Source organism: Amblyraja radiata, chromosome 2, assembly GCF_010909765.2.
Source record: "Amblyraja radiata isolate CabotCenter1 chromosome 2, sAmbRad1.1.pri, whole genome shotgun sequence".
In the NCBI taxonomy this organism is placed as follows: domain Eukaryota; kingdom Metazoa; phylum Chordata; class Chondrichthyes; order Rajiformes; family Rajidae; genus Amblyraja; species Amblyraja radiata.
In genome coordinates this window covers 133075112-133099728 of record NC_045957.1, presented here as the reverse complement: position 1 = coordinate 133099728, position 24617 = coordinate 133075112, and the positions used below count along the sequence as shown (strand labels likewise).

Sequence of the window (24617 nt, the reverse complement as noted above, 5' to 3'; positions counted from 1 at the left end):
TCTATCCAGTCTTTCTTCATATGAAAGTCCTGACTTCCCAGGAATCAGTCTGGTGAACCTTCTCTGTACTCCCTCTATGGCAAGAATGTCTTTCCTCAGATTAGGAGACCAAAACTGTACGCAATACTCCAGGTGTGGTCTCACCAAGACCCTGTACAACTGCAGTAGAACCTCCCTGCTCCTATACTCAAATCCTTTTGCTATGAATGCTAACATACCTTTCGCTTTCTTCACTGCCTGCTGCACCAGCATGCCTACTTTCAATGACTAGCGTACCATGACACCCAGGTCTCGTTGCATCTCCCCTTTTCCTAATCGGCCACCATTCAGATAATAGTCGGGGGTCAGAGCTGCAAGAGCTGTGGATTGTCAGGGCTACCTTTCCTTTGCAAAGTAAACTTGACTGTTCAAGGTGCAGATTTCATTCAGCTTTGCTGCTCACATTGAGATGATAATATTAATAGGATATTGTGGCATCCCCAATAGAATAGAATTGCTTTGATTGGTGCCATAAAAGTCCGAGTCATAAAATTTCCCAGTTCCCAGGACCATTCGTACTGACACCCAGCATTTCAGTGAAGACTTCTGCAGTCTCGACTTATCAGGAAACCATGTAAGATTTACTATTGGGAACCTTTTCATACACTAATTGTAATGCCATGAATATTAGCTTTAATCGGATATTCCCATCAACAGTAGCTGCTCCATGTGTGGAAATCAGATTCTGTGAGTGGTAAAATCATTCTTAAAACAGAAGAAAGGAAAATTCAGAATTCTCTCTGAAATGTGCAGTACATTAGGTATACATAGAAAATAGGTGCAGGAGTAGGCCATTCGGCCCTTCGATAGTCATGGTAGCCATGGTATACTATTTATAAAATTTTAATAACAATAATGAAAATATACTCATTATAGAGTTTTAGTTTCCGAAGATTGTAGACACTATGAACACAGAAAATTTGGTGAGACTGGTTGAGTTTCTTCTCAGTAGGGTGTTAGTCAAATTCAAAACTGCATTGTATGTTGGCCAATAATGAAACAGTGGGTATCTACTAAAATGGTAAATTGCCTGAAAACTCTGCCTCCTGTATCACTGTTCAATTTTACAAACACAAACTTTTGGACCATTAACTAGAAAGAATTGGAACCAAGAAAGTTCAAAATCCATGGTTGGTAGCCATTTTCACCAAGGCACTTAATTTGTTCTTTGTTTTGCTCTACTGTATTGAGAATGAAGAAGAATGTATTTGTTGCATCTGATAAATCCTTTTTATTAACTTGTCCGAACAGAAATTCTTCATGTGAATCTGGAGATGGTTTGTGAGCTGTTTGACCACAATCCCGGCGAGGGTAAGATCTCTGTACATACCCAAATTATGGCCGTTAGGAGTCCAAACTCTTCCTGTTTCACATCCTTCTAAACTGGAGATCACACTTTAAACATCGCCATCAATCATACAACAACATGTTTCAATAGTGGGGCCATGAGTTCAACTAAATCAGTGAGAGAAATTGAAAAGAGGACCTTACCAAGCTAGATTTGCCCTTTGATAGAATTTCAGTTCTCTCTCTTAAAATAACGTAAAACATTTTGGTAAATTGTTTAGTACGAACTCAAAGCTTTGTTTTGAAACTGCTTGTACTTATTCATTCAGTGCCGCTCTTTTTTTCTGTAAGACTTTCATGAGATCTGACATAAGGTCTGGCTTGTCTGAGACAACAGGTCTAGAATTGTAGCTGTTTTCACTCCTCTTTGGCACGACTATTTTTGCGGCATAGGTGGCTGGAGCTGAAGCAGGAGGAGGAGGAGGGGGTGGAGGTGGAGGTGGCGGCCCTCCACCTGAAGTGCTGTTAAAGCAAGGAGGAGGAGGCGGCAGGAAATCTGGAGGCAGCTCTGGTAAACTCTCTGGATCCGGTGGCGGTGGTGGTAAATCCGTAAAGAGGACATTTTTCGCACCTGAATTTTTCCGTTTGAGTAGGGTTGGAGGTGGTGCTGCTGATGGAGCATATCGGACAGGTGTTGGAGGAGGCCTCGAGAAGAGCTTTGGCTTGGATGGTGATGCTGCACTTAGAGGAGCTTTGAAAGCCGGAGGGGGAGGTTCAAAGGATGGAGGAGGAGGAGGTGGGAGATCCTCTTCATCAAAATCGTTAGGGCCTTGAAACATTATTTGTGCAGGTGGTGGCGGGAGGAAGGTATCAATATCTTTCGTCGTCTTCACCTTAAAATCAAAAATACATGTTATTTTATGAGCCACTCGCACAACAAACATTGATTGTAGTTGTTTTCATAGAAAATAGTTGCAGGAGGAGGCCATTCGGCCCTTCGAGCCAGCACCGCCATTCACTGCGATCATGGCTGAATTTTCATTTTCCTAAGTAATAATGTTATTATTTAGCAACTCCTCAGTTAACTCCTTTTCCTGGCTTGGCTAAGATTTTAGTTTTCCTTTACTTCCTATAACTCAGTGCCATTCATCCTGGGCCAGGTTTAGTATTTGGATTATGCTGATCTCTACCCTGGTGGGTGGTGGAAGCTGGATCATATAACCATATAACAATTACAGCGCGGAAACAGGCCAACTCGGACCTTCTAGTCCGTGCCGAACACTTATTCTCCCCTAGTCCCATCTACCTGCACTCAGACCATAACCCTCCATTCCTTTCCCGTCCATATACCTATCCAATTTATTTTTAAATGATAAAATCGAACCTGCCTTCAGCACAGGAACATGTCCTTCAGCCCACAAAGTCTGTGCCAAGCATAAAGCCAACACTAACTCTTACCTGCCTGCACAATAATCCATATCTTGCCATATTCCTCCATTCTCTGCATATACATGTGCCTATCCAAAATACTCTTAGATGCCACTATCGTGTCGGCCTCCACAACTCCCCCGCAGCAGGTTCCAGGTACTCGTCACTCTTTGTGTCAAAAACTTGCCCCGCACATCTCCTTTAAATTTTGGGCCTCTCTGCTTAAAGCTATACCTTCTAGCATATACCATCCATAAAGACTCCTCACACCCTTGTAATGGACTGTTCAAACTACTTCCCTCCGGCAGACGTTACAAGGCCTTCTACGCCCGAACCTCCAGACTCAGGAACAGCTTCATTCCCAGAGCTATAGCGGCTCTGAACCGGCCCTGCTGAGTGCCCCCCACCCCCATGGACTGTCTTCCTCGGATGGTCATGTCGCACAGACACATCTGCACTTTAGTCTGTTTGAACTGTTTTGACTATTTTACTGTTCTTTTTACAAACCATGTTCTCGTTGTATCTAAATCTAAATTTTATTAGTTATTTATGTTATGACATCGGATGGAAGCTGCATACCAAATCTCGTTGCACTTATGTGCAATGACAATACAATATATTATTATTATTATTATTATTATTATTATTATTATTATTATTATTATTATTATTATTATTATTATTATTATTATTATTATTATTATTATTATTTCATGGAGGTGGATTAATATTTGCTAAGTCAAGGAAAAGAAGGGAATGGAGAAAGGGCACGGAAGAGGAGCTGAGGCCAGCACAGATCAGCCATGATCTTATTAAATGGCAGGTGGACCTGAAAGGCCTGATGGCCTACTCCTGCTTCTATTTTCTTGTGTCCCTGTGTATATGTGGTAACTTATTAAAGAGAAAATCTTATCTTTATAAAGTGGCAAAATGATGCGTTAGTTTCAATTCCCTTCCCTTTTTCTCACAGAGAGTTATGAGTCTGTGGAATTCTCTGCCTCAGAGGGCGGTGGAGGCAGGTTCTCTGGATGCTTTCAAGAGAGAGCTAGATAGGACTCTTAAAAATAACGGAGTCAGGGGATATAGGGAGAAGGCAGGAACGGGGTACTGATTGGGGATGATCAGCAATGATCACATTAAATGTCGGTGCTGGCTCGAAGGGCCGAATGACCTACTCCTGCACCTATTGTCGATTGCTGAGTTGCTGAGCATTTGTACAGGAACCTGGAGTTATTTTAATATTTGCTAAGTAGTATGATTCATTTCCCATCTATCCCAGACATGCACTGACACGACAACATAAGACGTCGAAACAGAGCTGTCCCATATAGTCCTGCATATAGTCCTGCACTGCCCTTAGTGCTCTGTCATTCACTTAGTGCCAGGATTTGATGGCCTGAGTTATAAGAAGTGGTTGGGCAGGCTAAAACTTTATTCCTTGGAGTGTACGAAACTGAGCAGTGCCCTTACAGACATGTATAAATTAATGAGGAGTTGCATGGGTTGAAGGCACACAGTTTTATTTCTCTGGAAAGGGGCATCAAAAACTAGAAGGCATAGATTTAAGGTGAGAGGGGAAAGATTTAAAAGGAAGCTAAGGTGTAACTTCTTTACACGGAGGGTGAGTGATATATGGAATGAGCTGCCAGAAAAAATTGGTTCAGGAAGGTACGCTAACAACATTTAAAATACATTTGCACAGGTACATGGATAGGAACGATTTAGCGGATAATGGGCCAAATATGGGCAAATGGGGCCAGCTTAGATGAAGTAAGGCTTCATCAATGGCATGGATGAGCTGGGCCGAAGGGTTTGTTTCCTTGCTGTACGACTCCATGACTAATTTTAATCAGCATGTTTTAATTTTGTAATCTATTTATAGATATGATAACTGTTTTTCAATGTCTCTCATCAGGCATGCTTGGAGACCGTTGAAGAAGTCTTCCTTCATTATGAGCTAACATGGTGGTCTAAGGCTGGGCCCCTGGCCTGAAGCCAGGTCACTCTCAATGACCATCCTGTGGATGGTTGCAGAAGGGATGTCCCCTGGTGGAGAACAAAGTTGAGATGTGGGCTCATTTTTTACTTGTTACCCAGTAGTTTGGAGAAAGAAATCATCATCTCTGGTAAATTATGCCATGATCCTCTCCACATATAGCACAGGCTTTGAGCCTGCAAAAGTGAGGTCAGTGAATTTGAAATGAACAGTTGACCTCATGCTTTTACATGCAATCATATGGGCGAGACTGCCTGTGAAACAAGTCCTGGAACCCTCACAGATATCCCCAATGTCTGTGATCCCACTGGTAAGACTTTAATTTTATGGAGGATGGGAGGGTTGTAGTCACACACTGCTCATTATCTGGGCAACAGACAAGCATGGACTTGTCTGTTGCGAGAGGCTTGCTCTCCCATCACCTGTTTGAAGGCAAAGCTTAGGCAAAAAAGGTTACTTTAATTGAAAGAGCACTATGGCTTAAGATTATGCTTTACATTGCAGATCCCGTGTACCACTTTACCGTCCATTTTTCCAGGCCAATGTTTGTACTATTGAGACTACACAATCAGTTTTAGGGGAAATCTATGTACTCACTAGTTAAAGTTAGAATATAAAACAAAAGAAGGGTCTTGACCCGAAACGTCACCCATTCCTTCTCATCAGAGATGCTGCCTGTCCCGCTAAGTGACTCCAGCACTTCGATTTAAACCAGCATCTGCAGTTCTTTCCTACACGTAGAACAATATAGCACAGGAACGGGCCCTTCGGCCCACAATGTTCGTGCCGAACATGATCAACTGATCTAATCTGCCTGTACATGATTCATATCCTTCTATTCCCTGTACTTCCATGTGCCTCTCTAAAAGCTTCTTAAATGCCATTATCACATCTGCCTCACAACTCTCTGTGTAAAATAACTTGCCCCGCATATCTCTTTTAAACTTACCTTAACCCTCTCACCTTATAACTATGCCCTCCAGTGGTGGAGATTTCTACCCTGGGGAAAAAAAGTTCTGACTTTCCATCCTACCCATGCCACTCATAATTTTATATACTTCAATCAAGTCTCTCCTCACCTCCGACATTCTAGAGAAAACAATCCAACTCTATCCAAACTCTTCCTTTAGATGAAACCTTCTAATCCTAACCTACAGAATCAAGGGATATGGGGAGAAAGCAGGAACGGGGTATTGATTTTGGATGATCAGCCATGATCATATTGAATGGCGGTGCTGAAGGGCCAAATGTCTTACTCCTGCATCTATTTTTTGTGTTTCTATCCATTCAGCATTCTAGTGATAAGATTATCAAAGATAGTTATTAAAGATTGTTATCAAAGAAAATTGTTATTAAACAGGAAAATTAATTGATCTCAGTCAAGATTTTCACTTTGCTTACCTCTTCATTATACAGGGCTCCAATTGGGTTCGGAGGTCGCTGGGCTTGTCCTGGGTGGCCATTTGCTTGAAGAGGAGCTTGATGACAATATGGAAAATTTGCTTGTTAAGAATTGGTGAGCAACAGATAGACAAACTCAAGGACTTACTTATTGCATCGAATAATTCCCTCTTAATCTGCTCAAAAATCTTTATTTTACAAAACATTCAAAACACTGTGAAACTAAAAAGTTTTGCCTTTTTTATTTTAGTTTTATATTGCAATTAAAATGAAGTACACAGGTCTAATCTGTTTTTTTGTTGAATTCCCAGACTCAATCACCGAGGAGGTAAATTAAGTGTCAAAGAGGTGAAAAAAACGCCATTCAGGTTTTCCTGTAATCTTTCCTGATGTCAAACCTTTGAAAAGCATTGAGGATATCTGACAGCAACCCATTTACCCTGCTTTCTGAGAAAGAAAAACCTTTGGATGAGGGAGGGGGGCGCTCCAGAGAAAACGTAAAGGTCACGTAAGAAAAGCATCATCTTACATGGTTTCTGTAGAACTGTTAATTTTATGAATGAATGCTGCAATATCTGTTCTTTTATGCTGAAAATGTTCCTCCTTTTGTTACAACTGTGTTTAATTGTTTTCACAGCATCTTCACTGCCACAGAGGGTAGTTGAGGCCAGTTCATTGGCTATATTTAAGAGGGAGTTAGATGTGGCCCTTGTGGCTAAGGGGATCAGAGGGTATGGAGAGAAGGCAGGTACGGGATACTGAGTTGGATGATCAGCCATGATCATATTGAATGGCGGTGCAGGCTCGAAGGGCCGAATGGCCTACTCCTGCACCTAATTTCTATGTTTCTATGTTTCTGTATGCTAACCTTTCGACACAGTGAATAATTTCCTGTATAGGAAGGAATGCCAGATGCGGGTTTATATCAAAGTTAGACACAAAATGCCAGAGGAACTCTGCAGGTCAGGCAGCATCTCTGGAGAAAAAGAATGGGTGACGTTTTGGGTCAGAACGTTCTTCATAATTTCATGGGTCATCTTTGTCACTTCTAGTTCAAAATGGACCCAGTTTGCATTCTCAACAGATCAGTTTTAATGACTGATGTAATATTGGACTTGCATTTCTATGCTTGCCTGGCCTACCATAAAAAGGATGAGGAGCTTTTACTTGTGGTCTCTCTCAGAGAGCAGCAAGAGTGCTCAATTTGGAAATATGTAAGTATTAATTAGTTAGTTGTTATATCAATAGCTACAAGAGGATGACTTTGACAATTATTTCATCAATGTTACCAGTAAAAAGCTAGACACCAGCAATATGTGCACAGAAAAGTTGATCATCGGTGGTAATGTAACTGGAGATTCATGCAAGAAGACCAGACAATATTCAAATATTTTCCCTGTTTTTTTGTTATTTATTCTGTGGTCCTTACTTTGTTTTAACAGCCAGTAGTCATTTCACCAAATGTACACTTACAAGTTTATTCAATACAAATTAAATTGTAACTGTAACTGATTTCAGATCCAAGTCAATATTGGCTACTTTGGTAAAGAGGGTGAATTAATGAAATTTATGAACTAGAAGTGACAATGGAACTTATTCACTGTGGCGACAATTCCAATGAATGCTGTGAAAAATTAAACTCAGTTGTAACAAAAGTCAGAGGGAGCACTTTCAGCATGGAAGACTTTGCCAAGAAATGGTGATTGCAGCTAATATTTAAAATGGGCTGAAAAGACAATTAGATGACAATATCGGTTAAACATTGATTTTACTTATAGGTTTGTAATTTCCAAAGTATACGGGTTCACAGCTTCTTCCAGGATTCTATGTTGGCCATTTGATGTTTACTGAGAAGTATTTCAGATGAACAGGCCTCAAATCAAAGGTACACAAAAATGCTGGAGAAACTTAGCGGGTGCAGCAGCATCTATGGAGCGAAGGAAATAGGCAATGTTTCGGGCCGAAACCCTTCTTCAGACTGATGGGGGGTGGCGGGGAGAAGAAAGGAAAAAGGATAAGGAGGAGCCCGAGGGCTGAGGGATGGGAGGAGACAGCCCGAGGGCTGAGGAAGGGGAGGAGACAGCAAGGGGTAACAAAATTGGGAGAATTCAATGTTCATGCCCGCAGGATGCAGGCTCCCCAAGCGGAATATGAGGTGCTGTTCCTCCAATTTCCGGTGTTGCTCACTCTGGCCATGGAGGAGACCCAGGACGGAGAGGTCGGATGGGGAATGGGAGGGGGAGTTGAAGTGCTGAGCCACCGGGAGGTCAGGTAGGTTCTTGCGGACCGAGCGGAGGTGTTCGGCGAAACGATCGCCCAGCCTCCGCTTGGTCTCACTGATGTAGATCAGCTGACATCTAGAGCAGCGGATGCAATAGATGAGTTTGGAGGAGATACAGGCGAACCTCTGTCGCACCTGGAACGACTGCTTGGGTCCTTGAATGGAGTCGAGGGGAGTGTTATGTAACTCTTGATGTTATAAATTCCATGATATGATCTTCCCTCATCCGATGCTGGTGTTTAAGAAGGCACCTTCTCATGGGAGTTAGGAAAAGGCAATAGATGTTGGGCTTGCCAGTTGATATTAGATCCAGCAAATCTGCTTTTGTAGGAGTTTTTAAGGATTTATATTTATGTGTTTCATCGTGACATATTTATTAAATACGGTTTATAATTTGCAAAAGCAATTGTTGGGAGTGAGTTATTTAAGAATATTCAAAGCATGTAACAAGATGCAATACAAATGCAAGCTGTAACTCGCCTGAACAGGGAAATATTTGATGTATTTGATGGATGAGACGACAAAAAATACGAGATTATGTGCCCTCAAAGCCACCAAACAATTTAAGAGCTTCCATTGCCATTTTCTTCAATGGGGAAGCATGGGTATAAGTAGTCTGGAAGGAAAATAGCACTTGTGTACCTGGAGTGGTGTTGGTGGTATTGACAGACTTCGCATTTGATAAATCCGCCCATCGTGATGCCAGCCCAGCCTTTTGTAATGCCACTGTGTAATTGTCGTACAATGTCTTACTGTACTAAAGGCAGAAAAGAGAACTCATTATCCTCCATGTATTGTGAAATAAAGAACATAGAACAGCACAGCACTGGAATAGGCCTTTTGGCAATGTCTCTGTTGAAATTATGTCAGGTTAAACTAATCTTCTCTGTATGCATGCTATCCATATCCTTCCATTTCCTGCATATTCATATATCTGAAAGCCTCTTAAATGCCCACTATTGTATCTGTCTCCACCACCACATGTTTCAGGCACCCACTACTCTCTATATTAACAAATCTGTCCTGCACATCTCCTTTAAATTTTGCCCATCTCGTCTTAAAGCTCTGCCTTCTAGCCTGTGACATGTCCATCCTGGGAAAAATGATTTGACTGTCAACCCTATCCATGCCTCTCAATTTTTTTAATTAATGGTTTACTCCTGCTATGATTGGTTCTAAAATGGAATATACGTTTCCAATATTCAATCTGATTCACCTACATTTTAATGTCGAAGAAAGGCCCTGAGAACACAGAACTGGGGTCATTTTTTAGTTTAGTTTAGAGATACAGCGCGGAAACAGGCCCTTCGGCCAACCGGGTCCGGGCTGACCAGCGATCCCCGCATATTAACACTATCCTACACCCATTGGGGACAATTTTTACATTTACCAAGCCAATTAACCTACAAACCTGTACGTATTTGGAGTGTGGGAGGAAACGAAAGATCTTTTGAAAACCCACTCAAGTCACGGGGAGAATGTACAAACGAACCCGGGTGTCCAGCGCTGCATTCACTGTAAGGCAACTACTCTACCACTGCGCCACCATGACCGCCCAATGGTTCAATTATGGTTCATTGAATTCAATTAAGCACACCTGTACTGTTTATTTAAATACAGTTTTATATTGTTATTTAAATATCAAGGTATGTGCACTATCAATATAACAAACCAGCGTTCGTTCAAACAGGGTTAACAGTTGCTGATCAGATTTTCATTGTGTTTTTAGCAAGAGAATTTGGTGAAGGTGGAAGCCCATATAAAGGAAAATAAAGAAGAAAAATTATCCCAACAGTTGGGATATCAATTTACAGCTGTATCAAACGTTGATGAGGCTGTACTTGGAGTATAAGCACGTCTGGATGAATAGCCATAGGAAGGATGTAATTAAGCTGGAAAGGATGCAGGAAAGATTCACAAAGATGTTCTTGGGACTGGACGGCTTGAGTTATACGGGAACAATAGATAGACTGGGGTTTTATTTCCCTGGTACATAGGAAGTTGAGGGGTGATTTCACCGAGGTTTATAAAATAATGAGGGTCATAGATAGGATGATGATCAAAGTCTTGTTTTCCAGGGGAGGGGAGTCTAAATCTAAAGGGGTAACTTTAAAAGATACCTGAGGGTGTTGGGTATTTGGAATGAGCTGGCGGTAAAGAGTTAGAGGAGGGTACAATTATCAAGTTTAAAAGAGTTGGACAGGTACATAGATAGGTATGATTTAGAGAGATATGGACTAAATGCAGGCCAGTGGGAGAAGGCAAATTGGTCAACATGGATGAGTTGGGCCAAAGGGCCTCTTTCCGTACTATATGATATACATTTTTAGAGAAAGGTTACAGACAAAATCAAGTGAAAAAGTTTGTAAGATCTGTTTTCTAATGAGGGTCGACTGATTACTAACCAGCACTCATTACTACAGCAAAACAAAACGGCTGGAGGAACGTTTGTGTCTCTGTTTTCATTACCATATTTTATTAAGAGTTTCAACAATCCCATTTTCACTCACCTTTCCGATTCGTATTCCAGTTACCCACTGTTGTAGACTCCAAGCATTATCACAGCACAGGTACTTGATGTATTGTGATTCCTTTTGAATCTGTGGATGCTAGCACATTATATATATTGTCAAAATCAGACATAATTTCTGGTGTTTTAAATGTAAAATACAATCAACTGCAGGATCTTGCATTTAAATGTCTGGGTATTGGTTTTGTTGTTAGTGAGCAATCTGATATCAATGCAATCTATTTATTATTTGGTTATTGTTTACATAAATAATGCCCTGCTAAATTTGGCAAAGTTAAGAGGAAGGTGGAAAATAAAACTTACTTTATGAATGGGTTTGGATGAAGAGCTAGAATTGAGCTATTCAATTTTACTGACTTTTATTTCAGATAACACGCACGTGTCCTTAAAATTAATTTACCACAAGAGACAACAATATCAAAACCAACTTTTTTTTTGCCTTCATTAAATGTGCTTCAGAATGGGTAGTGAACTAATTTGTTGAACTGCTGCAGTGTTTCTGGTGAAAGTACTTCCTCATTATTGTTGGGTTTACTATATACTTATTTCAATTGCTTTTTCTATTGTTTGGTCAGTGATATTTGTTTCATATTCTCTTAAATAGATCCAGGGCATTAATCCTGCTCTTTGAGCTGTTGAGTCCTTTGGTAACAATGGTGGTACCAGAATGAAGACCCAGTGATGATGAAGTGTTTTCATTTAGAACATTTCCAAGTTAGGATGGTGGACAGTGGAAGGGAACCTGCAAGTGATGCTGTCATGCACCTGGTGTGCCTGTCCTTCTTGGTGGGAGAGATTGCAGGTTTGGGAGATAGATTTGAGTAACCTATGCAATTAAATGCCGCAGCACTGGTGAGTAAGGCAAGGCAGCGCCTTTACCACCTCAGGCAATTGAGGAAATTCAGAGTGTATCCGAGGATCCTCCAGTGCTTCTACTCAGCGGCTGTGGAAAGCATCTTGTCCGGAAATATTATCATCTGGTTTGGGAATTGCTCTGCCCAGAACAAGAAGGCTCTGCAGAGAGTAGTGCGTTCGGCCGAACGCACTATGGGAACTTCACTCGCCCCCCCTGCAGGAACTATACATCAGGAGGTGCAACTCCAGAGCCAATAAAATCATGGGAGACCCCTTCCATCCCTGCAACGGACTGTTCCAGCTGCTACGGTCAGGCAAACGCCTCCGTTGCCATGCTGTGAGAACGGAGAGGTTGAGAAGGAGTTTCTTCCCAGAGGCCATTAGGACTGTAAACTCCTATCTCACCAGGGACTAACTTTTACTATACCACTCTACTGTTTTTTTTTAAATTGCTGTTTTTTTCCCTTTTTCCTTCCGCCCACAATATTTAATATGTAAAAGAATATGTGATTCTGTTCCATTCTGTTTGTAGTTTGTTTGTTTGTCTTTCTGCACAAAGTCCGCGTGCATTGCCACTTTTCATTTCACTGCACATCTCCTATGTGTATGTGACGAATAAACTTGACTTGACTTGAAATGCAGTGCACGGACTGAAAGTTTAGGTTGGTGGATAGAGTGCCTGTCAAGTGCAATGCTTTCCCATGGATGGCATTCCGAATCCTGGGCACTGTTAGAAATGGACTCATCCAGGTAAGCAGAGTTTTCTGTCACACTCCTGAATACATGGATGTCAAGTAACAATTATAGATTAAATGTTAATTTTAAATGTGCTTATATTGTTTAGATTTGAAAAATGAGGTGGGAGCATGATTTTATTTCTTCCTCATAACTGGATACATAGATATTGGAATAAAATCCTTCCTGGATAATGTAATCTTATGATATTACTTCTGTTATGAAGAAGGGAGCAGATTTAATATCTCTAGATTTCTGCAACAAAAAAAGCCTCCACATGATATCGATCTTGCCTGAAATAAACAAGCAAATAATTCACCGTCCTACACCATGATGTTTGTGAATCATTGAAGAACGAAGTCACCTTGCATTGAGCATTACAATAGATGGCACAATGATTTTTCAGCTTGTTGTAAAACTTAAGTAGGTGACATCTCAGGTGGCTGGATTGATGGCATGGGTCTTTTTAAGGTAATGCAATTCAATTGGCATTGACTTAAAAGATAAAGGAATTGAAATAAATATATAACACCATGCTGAAGGTCATTCACTGTTGCATTCCCACTGAATACCCATTGCATTCCAAATATTATAGCATATGAATAGCATATATAAAGCACAATGTCCATTAAATGAAACTTTGGCCATTACGCACAGATTTGGTAGGAGAAACATAAATCCTATGTTAATGAAACCTTGGAATATGAAAGCATGGGATAGCTGTACGCCTTTATTGGCAACGTGAATCTGAAGCAAACGCCGATACTTGCCAATCACTATTTCTGAATTATGCCATTTATAGATGAAGAATACTGGACAAGGGGTCACTCTTCCATATTCCAATCAAGAAATATCTTATTGGATATATCATATATATCCACAGTGGTGCAACTGGTAGAGTTTGTTGTTTTTTCCCCCCCTTTTTCCTTCCGCCCACAATATTCAATATATAAAAGAATATGTGATTCTGTTCCATTCTGTATGTCGTTTGTTTGTTTGTCTTTTTGCACAAAGTCCGCGAACATTGCCACTTTTCATTTCACTGCACATCTCGTATGTGTATGTGACGAATAAACTTGACTTGACTTGACTAGAGCTGCTGCCTCACAGCCCAGGATTCGATCCTGATCTTGGGTTCTGTCTGTGTGGACCTTGCATATTCTCCTGATGTTTCTTGGGTTTCCTTCAGGTGCTCCAGTTTCCTCCCACATCCCAAAGATTTGTGGGTGTGTAATTTAATTGGCCTCTGCGAATTGTCACTCATGTGCAAGGAGTGGTTGCAAAACTTGAATGACATAGAATAGTAAGATTAAACGAGAACTTACCAGTTTGAAGTTTGATCTGTATTTTATGAGGAGTTACGATGAGGGATTACGTGAAGACCCCGTCCAGCACGCATGCGCGACATTCTTCAAAGCAGCGGTGTGGAATCACAGAAAACACAATAATTGAAATAAACATAATAAAGATTAGGAGAACTAAGATACCAGTTGATCTCTATAATTGAGGGCGGGAGCGGAGGGCACGTAATCCCTCATCGTAACTCCTCATAAAATACAGATCAAACTTCAAACTGGTAAGTTCTCGTTTAATCTTACTATTTTACTTCGGAGTCACGTGAGTGACTACGTGAAGATTTTAAAGCTCTGTGATTTCAAACCGTGTAACAGTCCATACTTCACTCACTGCCGAAGTCATCCAAGGGAGGAAGTATGTTATCGTAATCAAACGTGAATCTGTTTGTAAAACAACAATGGTATTATTTGAAAATAATAACAAAGAAATTAATGCTCCCCCGGGCTAAATTATATATTTTTTGCAGCGTCTAAAATTCTCTCTGCAAGTGAAACAGGTTTTACAATGACTTGTTGTAGAATGTTTGAAAGTTCTTCCCATGGACCAGTTACCAGGTTAGGTCCAGTGGCACATCCATACTGTTAGCCGCCGACGTCGATGCTGCTCTGGTGGAGTGAGATGTGTGAATATCGGTATCCACTCCAGCAGCTCCCAATACCTGTTTGAGCCATCTAGAGATGGTTTGCCTCGGTACCCTGACCCAGTGGCATTTTTGTGGCTGACCCATTTTTGTCTCCCTCGGGAATTTTAGGTTGTGTTGATATATTGTAGAAGGTGAGTCATGACATATAACGGTGGTCAGGTGGATACGCCCGGAATTCCATAATGAGTCCTGAAGTTCCTGGTCTGCTCTGTTTTACCAGCTCCTGAATGGTGAATGTTATTTGGTCTGATTTTATGACCATATTGTCCAGTCTGAGTAGGTAAAAAGACTGGACCCTATGCTGAGACTAAGTCATCAGCATGGCCGTATACAGGGTAGCTGTTTTCAGATGAAGGGATCTGGCTGGTGGCCATCCTTTAGGTATGTCAGGACAACGCTGACATCCCAGATCTTGGTATATCTAGGTCTAGGGGTTTTGAATAGAAGGTACCTCTCATTAATTTGGCCACCAGTGGACGAGACCTATGGCCTGTTTCCCTTGGTGCCTGTCTTAGATAGGTTGACAGTGCACTTCTAGCACATTTGATAGTGCTATAGTTCAGACCTTCATCGTGGTGAAGGCTGGCCAGGAACTCTGGTACATAGGTATGGTGGTTGATTAGTTGTCTCTGTTCTCGAGCAGTATGTTTCTCATTTTCTTATACTGGAGAGATATTGTTTCTTGGTGGAAGTCGGTGAGATGCTGTCATCGTGTCCATGGTCCTATTTGACAACCCCAGGTCCAGCAAAAGGTCTTTTTTGGAATCTGCAACCCAGTAGGCTTATTCTGTCATGGCATGGGTGACTTTCGCCTGATACAGGGTGGATCAGTAGATCTGGTCCGTGGGGAATGGTCATGGGTTTCAATGACCCTGTCAAGGATCACTGGGAACCATGGCTGTGTAGGCTAGTCGGGTACTACCAAAAGTCCGAAGCAAAGTTCATCTGTATTTTGCGTAGTACCTGACTGATGAGGCAGAAAAGGGGGGGGGGGGGGGGAAACTTAGAGATTAGCTCCCCCCCCAGTTCAGCGAGAATGTATCCATCGCCGCTGCCTCAAGGTCTGGTTCCCAAGCGACATACATCGGTACGTGGTGATTCAGTCGGGATGCAAAGAAATCGATATCTGGTGTTCCATATTGCTTTGTAATTTCAGCAAATACTTTGTATTAACATGTCTGCCACAGTATTTAGCTTACCTGGTAGGTAAGTTGCTGATAGCCAAATATGTTTGACGACACACCATTACCAGATTGTGTTGATCAAATTGTCACATGATATCGATTTTATTCCGCCCATGTGGTTAGTATAGGCCACCACTGTGATATTGTCAAATTGTAAACGAACATGCAAAATGGTGCACTATTGAACAATATGCTTTTAACCCATAGAACGCTCCCAACATTTCCAACTAGGTTTTATGTCCAGTGTCTGTAGTGGTGATGACTCTAGATTAGTCCATCTACCACCTGTTCTGGATATGGGTTATTTTGTTTAAACGCTAGCACCTTTGCTCTAACGGAAAGGTCCAAGTTAAGTAGCTGGTAATGCTGCTACTAATTTCCCAATTACTCTTGCCACTTTGTCGAATGGTTGGTTGATTGTTAACCATTAAGGTATAATTTGTTACAGGTTTGTGCCAATTATGCTGGCTTTCCTTTTGGCAGCGTTATAGACATGTGGACTGAGTTAATTGAATACCAGGTAGTCCATAGTTGTGGATGGTGTCAACGTAGGTTTATCTGGATTGTATGACAAAGCCCAGGCTAAATAAGTTTTTAGTAGCTAATGCTGCTGAATTAGCTAATTCCATGGTTTTGTCTGTTTGTAAATATCATCGAGATATGCCATGACAATATGTTTCCTTAATAGTGTCAGGGCTGGTTTAAATATCTTGGAAAATAGTTTTGGCTCATATTTAGACCATTAGTCAATAATTTATACTGCCATAGTTACCCCATCCAGGTAAATTTTAGGTATCTCCGATGATCTTTATGAATGGGTACTGAATAGTATGCATCTTTTAAGTCGATGCCTACCATAAAGTATCCTTAGGAAATCCATTGTTTGGCAGTTACAAATGTTTTCCATTAAAGTGTGTATACCTGACGAAAGTATTCAATGTGGTTAAGTCAATGATGGTGCGACATTCACCATCTTTTTTGTTTTTTTAGTAAATTTAATACGGATTCCAAAGGTTCATATTTAGACTTCTTTATGACCCCTTTGTATGTCTTCTCCAGTTCAGCTTGTCCCTCATGTTTTCTTTTTAGTGAGAGGGTAAAACCCCTTTGGGGTGCATGCTGAACTGGTGGCAAGTTTTTCTTAAATTCAATTTTTATCCTTGAATACTTTTTGGTATATAACTACCAAGTGTGATAGTTCTTCATGCTTCCAAAACCAGGTGTAGTTCCCCCCCCCCCCCCCCCCCCCCCCGTTAGCACAATCCCCTCACCTTTTATGTGATGGTAGGAACCATACCCACCTACCTCCACTGTTGTTTGGTGGTGTGTTCATTTCTTCGGTTTCTGGTTCCTTGTCTGTCGGGGTGGTGTTGTTGGGGGGATGGTGCATTTTCCATGGGACCCGCTCTGGGCCCTGTCCCGAAAGACTTGCGGGCAATGGTATGTGGGCCCCGAGCTTTCACCAGTACCATGAAGTAGACGCCTACTGGTGGATGCCTAGAGGTACTGCCGTCTGGGTTTTTGCGTGGTTTGCTCATTCCAGGTCCTGCCCTCATGAGGCCAAAATGCCTTGGATTCTTTGTCCAGATTTTAGGCTTGATTTGGTAATTCTTTGCCAAATAGCAGGATCTGTGGTTTTGAGGTCAGCGTTCTACACAGTCCTGCAAATTTTTGAGGTTGAGGGCAGGTCTTATGACCTCCTTCTGGAGGTTGCCAATCACATACTGTGTTGCACAGTAGAGCCAGGGTGTTTTGGCATGCCAACCCTGTCCATGGAATGAGCAGATAGCCGACGTCAGGGGTATCTACATTTTTTGCAATTTTAAGTTTTTTTGGGTTTAAATACCCTGCTCAATGTACCCCCTGTAATGGCAGGCAGATTGAGCAAATGCAAGTTTGGGGAGGCGTGATAAAGTCCAACGCCTCAATGACTACCTGTCTTGGAGAGGTTTAAAGGACAGGTAGTAAGCTGGCCGCCAGTTTAGGCTATAACGGCCGTTCCGCTTGCGGTGTTGCCACGTAGCGGTTCACCATACCCAGCAGCTCTTCCTGGTCCTGTACCTCAAGCATTCTCCCAATGTTGTTCAGCCAGTGACCCCTCTTCATGACCAGCCCAGCCCTGGTCACCAACGCTCCCCTCTGTTGAGGGAGATGCGATGGCCAGTGCTGTTAGTGCACTGGAACGGGAGTGTTTGTGCTCCCTTGGCGAGCTTGCCCCATCCTCCGGAGCAAGTCTCGCTGGAGCTTTTGCTCCATGAGCCTTTCCATAAGGCTTGAAACGGTCACCTTTAGCCGCTCTCGGGCGGGAGTCTACCGTGCCGGGCTCTTCTGAGTGAACCGGCCGGTCCGACTTCCGTTGTGCCTTACATCCAGCCCGCTGCGGTTGGTCGCCAATGTTCCCTTGAGCTATGCTAGCGGCGCTGGGCTCGGCTCGGAATGCTGTCGGTGACTGTGGACCGCAGCGTTGTGCGCCCCCCACTGCTGGAATCCTCCTGGTCCATAGCAGCCTGACGGGAACGACCTTCCTTGGTGTTTTCCCTGTTCTATTCCTATTTAAAAATAAAGCAGAACAGGGTTTCGAAAACACCATGTCCTCAGAGTAAGATTTGCTTACCTGAAGGTCCGTTTTCAAATTGTTGCGGGAGAGCTCGTACTCCCGTCCGTCGCTGCGCACTGCGTGAGACGCTATGTCGCGCATGCGTGCTGGACGGGGTCTTCACGTAGTCACTCATGTGACTCCGAAGTAAAATTAGTGTGAAAGGGTCATCGATGGTTTCCTTGCACCTGATTGGCCAAAGAGCCTGTTCCCATGATATCTTTCTGAACTAAATAATTATGTGTGAATATGAGATGATTCCCTAAATTAGACATACATCTGAAAGCAGATTTAGTTTGCAATTTCATACATAATTCTCAACAAATTGAAAATTAAAAGCATCTAAAATGTTAAATATATTTGGCATGGTTTACCTTCAGTACAAAGCAATGGTCAGTTGGTGCTTTGTATTTTGCTTTATAATTCATTCCATAGTAAATATTCACATTCTCAAACTGGATGTAACAAACCAGGTCACAAGATGTCTGTGGGAAAATTAGAACATAATTGCAATGTCATGGAAATATAAAGAGAGAAACTCATTTACCTATTATCTACCTATTTTCCCTGAATTCCAGGAGGAGCTCTTATCCTTGGTGGGCTAATGGATATATTTTGACTGGCTACATGATATGTTACAGCCACTAGGGGGAGTGCAAACACCTCTGACGATCCCTTGTTAATTGGTCTCCTTGCGGCCTAATTTGCCATGGGAGTTCTCACTGGGAATCCTGCCCTATTTCACAATGTGCCCAAGCAATTTGCGGGGGGATGGGTTCGGATATTTGATTAGGCAGTACTTGACTTTAGCATTCAAGAATTTTCAGTTAGTAAATGCATAATTTTATATTTCCTGACCTTAGTTTTCCCTTTTGGAACATAATAAATTCCAGAAGCTCGGAGGAGAAAGTATCGACGCTTCCATGACTTTTTACCATCTTCCTTTACAAAGAGAGCTCCTTCTAGGTCTGGAATAATGACAGATGTTCCACAAAAGCATTCCTGTATGTGCAGATAAATTGAGAGGAAATGTAAACATATTAGTTTGTATCAATCAAATGCGTTTTTACATTAGGTTAATAAATATGATTTGCCATTAGGTCAGCTACACATAGCCAGATTACTTAAAGCACTATAAATTTAAATGAAATTCGAAAGACTGCTGATGGTTGAAATCTGAAAGAAAAAAATGCTGAATATGCCGACTAGCTCAGGCAGCATCTATGAAAGGAAAATATATGATGTTTTGAGTCTGGGATGTTTCATAGCCTTTTCCACAGAATCACAAGCATTCCTTTTCCCTTCCCTGAAAGTCTACACATGCCTGTTCTGCAGACAGGGTATTGAGGTGAATGTTAAAAAAAATGGGTCTAAAGTGTAGATACATAGAAATGTAGATGTCTGAAGAGGGGTTCTGAACTGAAACATTGCCCATCCATCTTCTCCAGAGATGCTGCATCTCCAGAGACCACAGCATTTAGTGTCTTATTCAACAGGTCTAAAGGTCTGGAAATGAACAAACTAGAGTGGTTTGTCGAATTTTCCAGTTTTTAGTCTGTGATGGGACTATTTTTGTAGGCAATGGATAATTAAGCTAAATTTAATCTTGAACCGATGTAAACGACTGCAGAAGACATGAATGTGAGTGACTTGTGCCTGATTTGTGGATTCCCTAATATTTTGTGCTGATTTGCCAAGTTCCACTCAAACTCTGTAATAGAAAGCAAAAATTCTGTGACAGTATATCTATGACTAATTGTATGATATCTAAATGTTAATAACCATATAACATATAACAATTACAGCACGGAAACAGGCCAACTTGCACTTCTAGTCCGTGCCGAACACTTACTCTCACCTAGTCCCAACTACCTGCACTCAGACCATAACCCTCCATTCCTTTCCCATCCATATACTTATCCAATATATTTTTAAATGATAAAAACGAACCTGCCTTCACCACTTCCTCTGGAAGCTCATTCCACACAGCTACCACTCTCTGAGTAAAGAAGTTCCTCCTCATGTTGCCCCTAAACTTCTGTCCCTTAATTCTCAAATCAAATGAAAAAAATTATGGAATATTTTGAGGGGATTGAGTCCGATTCAACTGAAAATAGATGGATATTTTTGACATTCAGTCAAAATTTTGGTGGACTATTTGGAACCGTCTCACCATGATGTGTAAAAGCAAATGTGTCATATCCTGTTGTGGAGGCTAATAGATTCTGAACATATTAGAGATTAATTTGGCACTTGGCTTGTTAGATCAGTCCTGCATTGGGTATTTTCATTGTGATTCGTGGTACAATGCTGTACTGTACCAACACAATTATATCCTTGGCTCACATCACTGTGCTTATGGTCCAGCAGCCTTGCATCTCCTTGACTTCAGTTTCCTGTTCTCAAGTGGACAGCTTTTTAAGCAGAATTAATTACATTATATGTGAGCTTGAAATATGATAATAAAATAGATTTTCCCCAAGAGTAACCTCATACAAAATGATTTTCCATAGTGAAAATAAAGCTTCTTGTCATGAGGAAATTGATTATGTGGATCATCCTAATTGAAGTAATCAAAAGCTAATAATCTGCTTTGGAATGATATAACAAATTGTAGCCTATTAAGCACTGTAGTATTGCAAAGAACTATTAATCAAAGTGAGCTAAGGCAGTGCAGTAAGAATACATTTATGAATAAAATGTCAAAATATACCTTGAATATGTATTTACTTACTAGTATAAATAGGATTTATTTTCCTTGCATTGCAAAGTGAAAACTTTTAACTTTAATGATGAGCTGTCTCTTAACAATATTCATAGAAAACAGAGGTGTTTATATGTCGGGTAGTTGGTCTATAAATAAACCGATTTCAGTGGCTTTTTATGCCTTGTATTAAAAAATAGACATTTAGTATTTGGAACCTGTTAATTTAGTAATTTGGTGATCCAGCTCAAGCCAATTATGCTGTTTAATAGCATATCACAAGATGGCACAGTGGCATAGTGATAGAGCTGTTGCCTTACCGGGGCTCGCCGTTTGGAGCCCCGGAGTGCTGGGTCTGCTGCACCGACATCGCGGAGCTGTGGTTCACGGAGCTCCCAATGCGGGCGGTGCTGATCAACATCGCGGAGTCCTGCGACTCCGCTCGGCTCGGCCGGTGGACTCAGGAACCACGGACTCCGGTGGGAGGTGGCTGCTTTGGAGGTCCGGGCCGCTGAGGATGTTCTCCGTCGGGGTTCGGCGTCGGTGTTCCATCATCCCAGCGTGAGGGCCTGAGCATCGGGCCGCCCGTGGCGGCGACTGCGGGTGCTAGGGAGGCCCCAACCACGGGTGAACATCTGGGAAGATCGGCGGGGAGGCTGGCTGGACTATGGTACATTCCTCAACTTTGGTGCCACTGTGGGGTTATGTTGTGTCGTGGACTTCTGTGTTTGTGCTTTTTGTTATATGTTTTATTTATTTATTATTTATTTTTATGTTACTTGACTGTAAGGAAAATCCATTTCGTTATATCCTTTTCCCTTTGAGAATAGGGAAGATTCAAACAAGAGGACATGACTTCAGAATTAAGGGACAGAAGTTTAGGGGTAACATGAGGGGGAACTTCTTTACTCAGAGAGTGGTAGCGGTGTGGAATGAGCTTCCAGTGGAAGTGGTGGCGGCAGGTTCGTTGGTATCATTTAAGAATAAATTGGATAGGCATATGGATGAGAAGGGAATGGAGGGTTATGGTATGAGTGCAGGCAGGTGGGACTAAGGGAAAAAAAAAATTGTTCGGCGCGGACTTGTAGGGCCGAGATGGCCTGTTTCCGTGCTGTAATTGTTATATGGTTATATGGTTATATGGTGTGCAGGATGGTGTTAATGTACAGGGTGGTCACTGGCTGGTGAAGATTCAGTGGGCTGAAGGGGCTATTTCCATGCTGAAAGTCTGTTTAAATAGGCTGATTAGATCTTCAACTTCACTTTCCTGTTTGTTCCTATATTGTGCAAAGTTCTATATTTCCGTTGAATATATTTAATACTACAACTTGACGTGTTATTAATATCAGTTTCACCAGTTCAGCAATATTTAGTGCATTTATTTGTTACATGCGATGTGAGATCTGACATGGTTAAGTAAAGTGAGGATGTGAGAAAAATTAAACATTAAAAGTCTGGTGTTCATTCTGAGATGTACAGTGCTGTCTATTGTATTGTGTGAGGTTGAATAAACCTATCATCATTCCTTAAGATTGAGGGTTACCTGAACAGTGAGAATCAATGAGATCTCAGGAGTATTTTTAGCTGCCCGTGTAGATTAAGATAATAGTGAATTGCATTGGCTTCTACTGCAGTTGTACAGGGTCTTGGTGAGACCACACCTGGAGTATTGCGTACAGTTTTGGTCTCCTAATCTGAGGAAAGACATTCTTGCCATAGAGAAGGTTCACCAGACTGATTCCTGGGATGTCAGGACTTTCATATGAAGAAAGACTGGATAGACTCGGCTTGTACTCGCTAGAATTTAGAAGATTCAGGGGGGATCTTATAGAAACTTACAAAATTCTTAAGGGGTTGGACAGGCTAGATGCAGGAAGATTGTTCCCGATGTTGGGGAAGTCCAGAACAAGGGGTCACAGTTTAAGGATAAGGGGGAAATCTTTTAGGACCACGATGAGGAAAACTTTTTTCACACAGAGAGTGGTGAATCTCTGGAATTCTCTCCCGCAGAAGGTAGTTGAGGCCAGTTCATTGGCTATATTTAAGAGGGAGTTAGATGTGGCCCTTGTGGCTAAAGGGATCAGGGGGTATGGAGAGAAGGCAGGTACAGATACTGAGTTGGATGATCAGCCATGATCATATTAAATGGCGGTGCAGGCTCGAAGGGCCGAATGGCCTACTCCTGCACCTATTTTCTATGTTTCTATGTTTCAACGTGTATTTTCCAGGGAACAACACACTTGGTGCATGTGACAAGTTTCCAAATTTTCATCTTATACTGAGATTTTGGAAAAAGGCCACATGGTCCTTTGGAAATTGGTGTGTCAGATCTACCTGTTGACCTGAAATGTCTACTTTGTTTTTCTCTACATGTACAGGTCTGTGAACCTTACATCAGTGGTACGGAAGTCGTTGGAAAACATCCTGAAGTCCAGAGTTCATGTTTACTTGTAAAGGCAGGAGTTAATTAGGAACTGAAAAAGGACACAAATACTGGAGTAACTCAGTGTGTCAGGCAGAATCTCTGAGAACATAGGCAGGTGATGTTTTAGATTGAGACCCTTCTGAATTTCTCTGTCTTTCACAGAATTTCACTGGATTAGGAGTCCATATAAAATATGGTTTTATATAGGGGAAATTTTGTCTCACAAATTTGGCTGAGTTTTTTCATGAAAATTGATTGAAATTGAATTGAAAGGTGCAACATGGAAATAGACTTGATGAAGGTAGCACGATAGATGTGGTTTATGGGAATGTGAACTTCAGTAAGATTATTCAAAAGGTCCTGCATGTTTGGCTGTTCCAGACAGTTAAGATGCAAGGAATCTGAAGCATGTTGGCAAACTGGATCCAAAATTAGCATAGTGACATCTGGCCAAAGACATCTGGTGGTGGAAAGATCATTTTCTTTCTGGAAGTCTGTATTGAGTAGTGTACTGCAGGGATTGGCGCTGGGACACTTGTTCTTTTGTACAAATAACTTAGATTAGTAAATCTGTAGATGACACAGAAATTGGTGGAGTTGTAGAAAACAAAGGAGTTTGTTTAGTTCAGTTTGGAAGTGGAAACAGATCCTTCGGCCCACCAAGTCTGCGCCGTCCAACGATCCCCGCACACTAGCTCTATCCTACACACACTAGGGACAATTTACATTTATACCAAGCCAATTAACCTACAAACCTCTACGTCTTTGGAGGTAAAGGTCTGAAGGTATAGTGGTATATTGATTAGCAGAAATGTTGGTGGAGCAGTGGTAGGTAGAATTTAATTCAGGCAAGTGAGGTCATGCACCTTTGGAGGTCAAATTCTGACCGGGCAGATAGAGTAAATGTCAGGGAGCTTGGGGTGTTGATGTACATCGGGACTTTGTGGTGCAAGTCTATTATTCACAAAAAAAATGGCAATGGAGATGGATAGAGTAGTGAAGAAGGTATTTGCTGTGCTTGTCTTCATAGGCTGAGGCATTAGGTTTAAGAGTTTAGATGTCATGTTTCAGTCGTATAGAACACTGTTTAGACCACACATGGGGTACTGTTTTGTTTTCCATATTATAAGAATGATTGGTAGTAATAGACAGTGCAG

At 41.6% G+C, this 24617-nt stretch overlaps 1 protein-coding gene across 2 annotated transcripts in view; it reads right to left on the bottom strand.

The window, feature by feature from the left end:
* Nucleotides 1-287: 287 nt before the first annotated feature.
* LOC116968964 (amyloid beta precursor protein binding family B member 1 interacting protein) overlaps nt 288-24617 on the bottom strand; it is a 126808-nt gene continuing 102478 nt past the window's right edge. For both annotated transcript variants that reach the window (XM_033015954.1, XM_033015950.1), the window contains exons 9-14: nt 19190-19333; nt 18706-18816; nt 10943-11041; nt 9075-9189; nt 6152-6228; nt 288-2219 (exon numbers count right to left, since the gene is read on the bottom strand). In XM_033015954.1, coding sequence (XP_032871845.1) covers nt 1644-2219; nt 6152-6228; nt 9075-9189; nt 10943-11041; nt 18706-18816; nt 19190-19333 — 1122 coding nt within the window. In that variant the 3' untranslated portion in view covers nt 288-1643. The remainder of the gene's footprint in view (nt 2220-6151; nt 6229-9074; nt 9190-10942; nt 11042-18705; nt 18817-19189; nt 19334-24617) is intronic.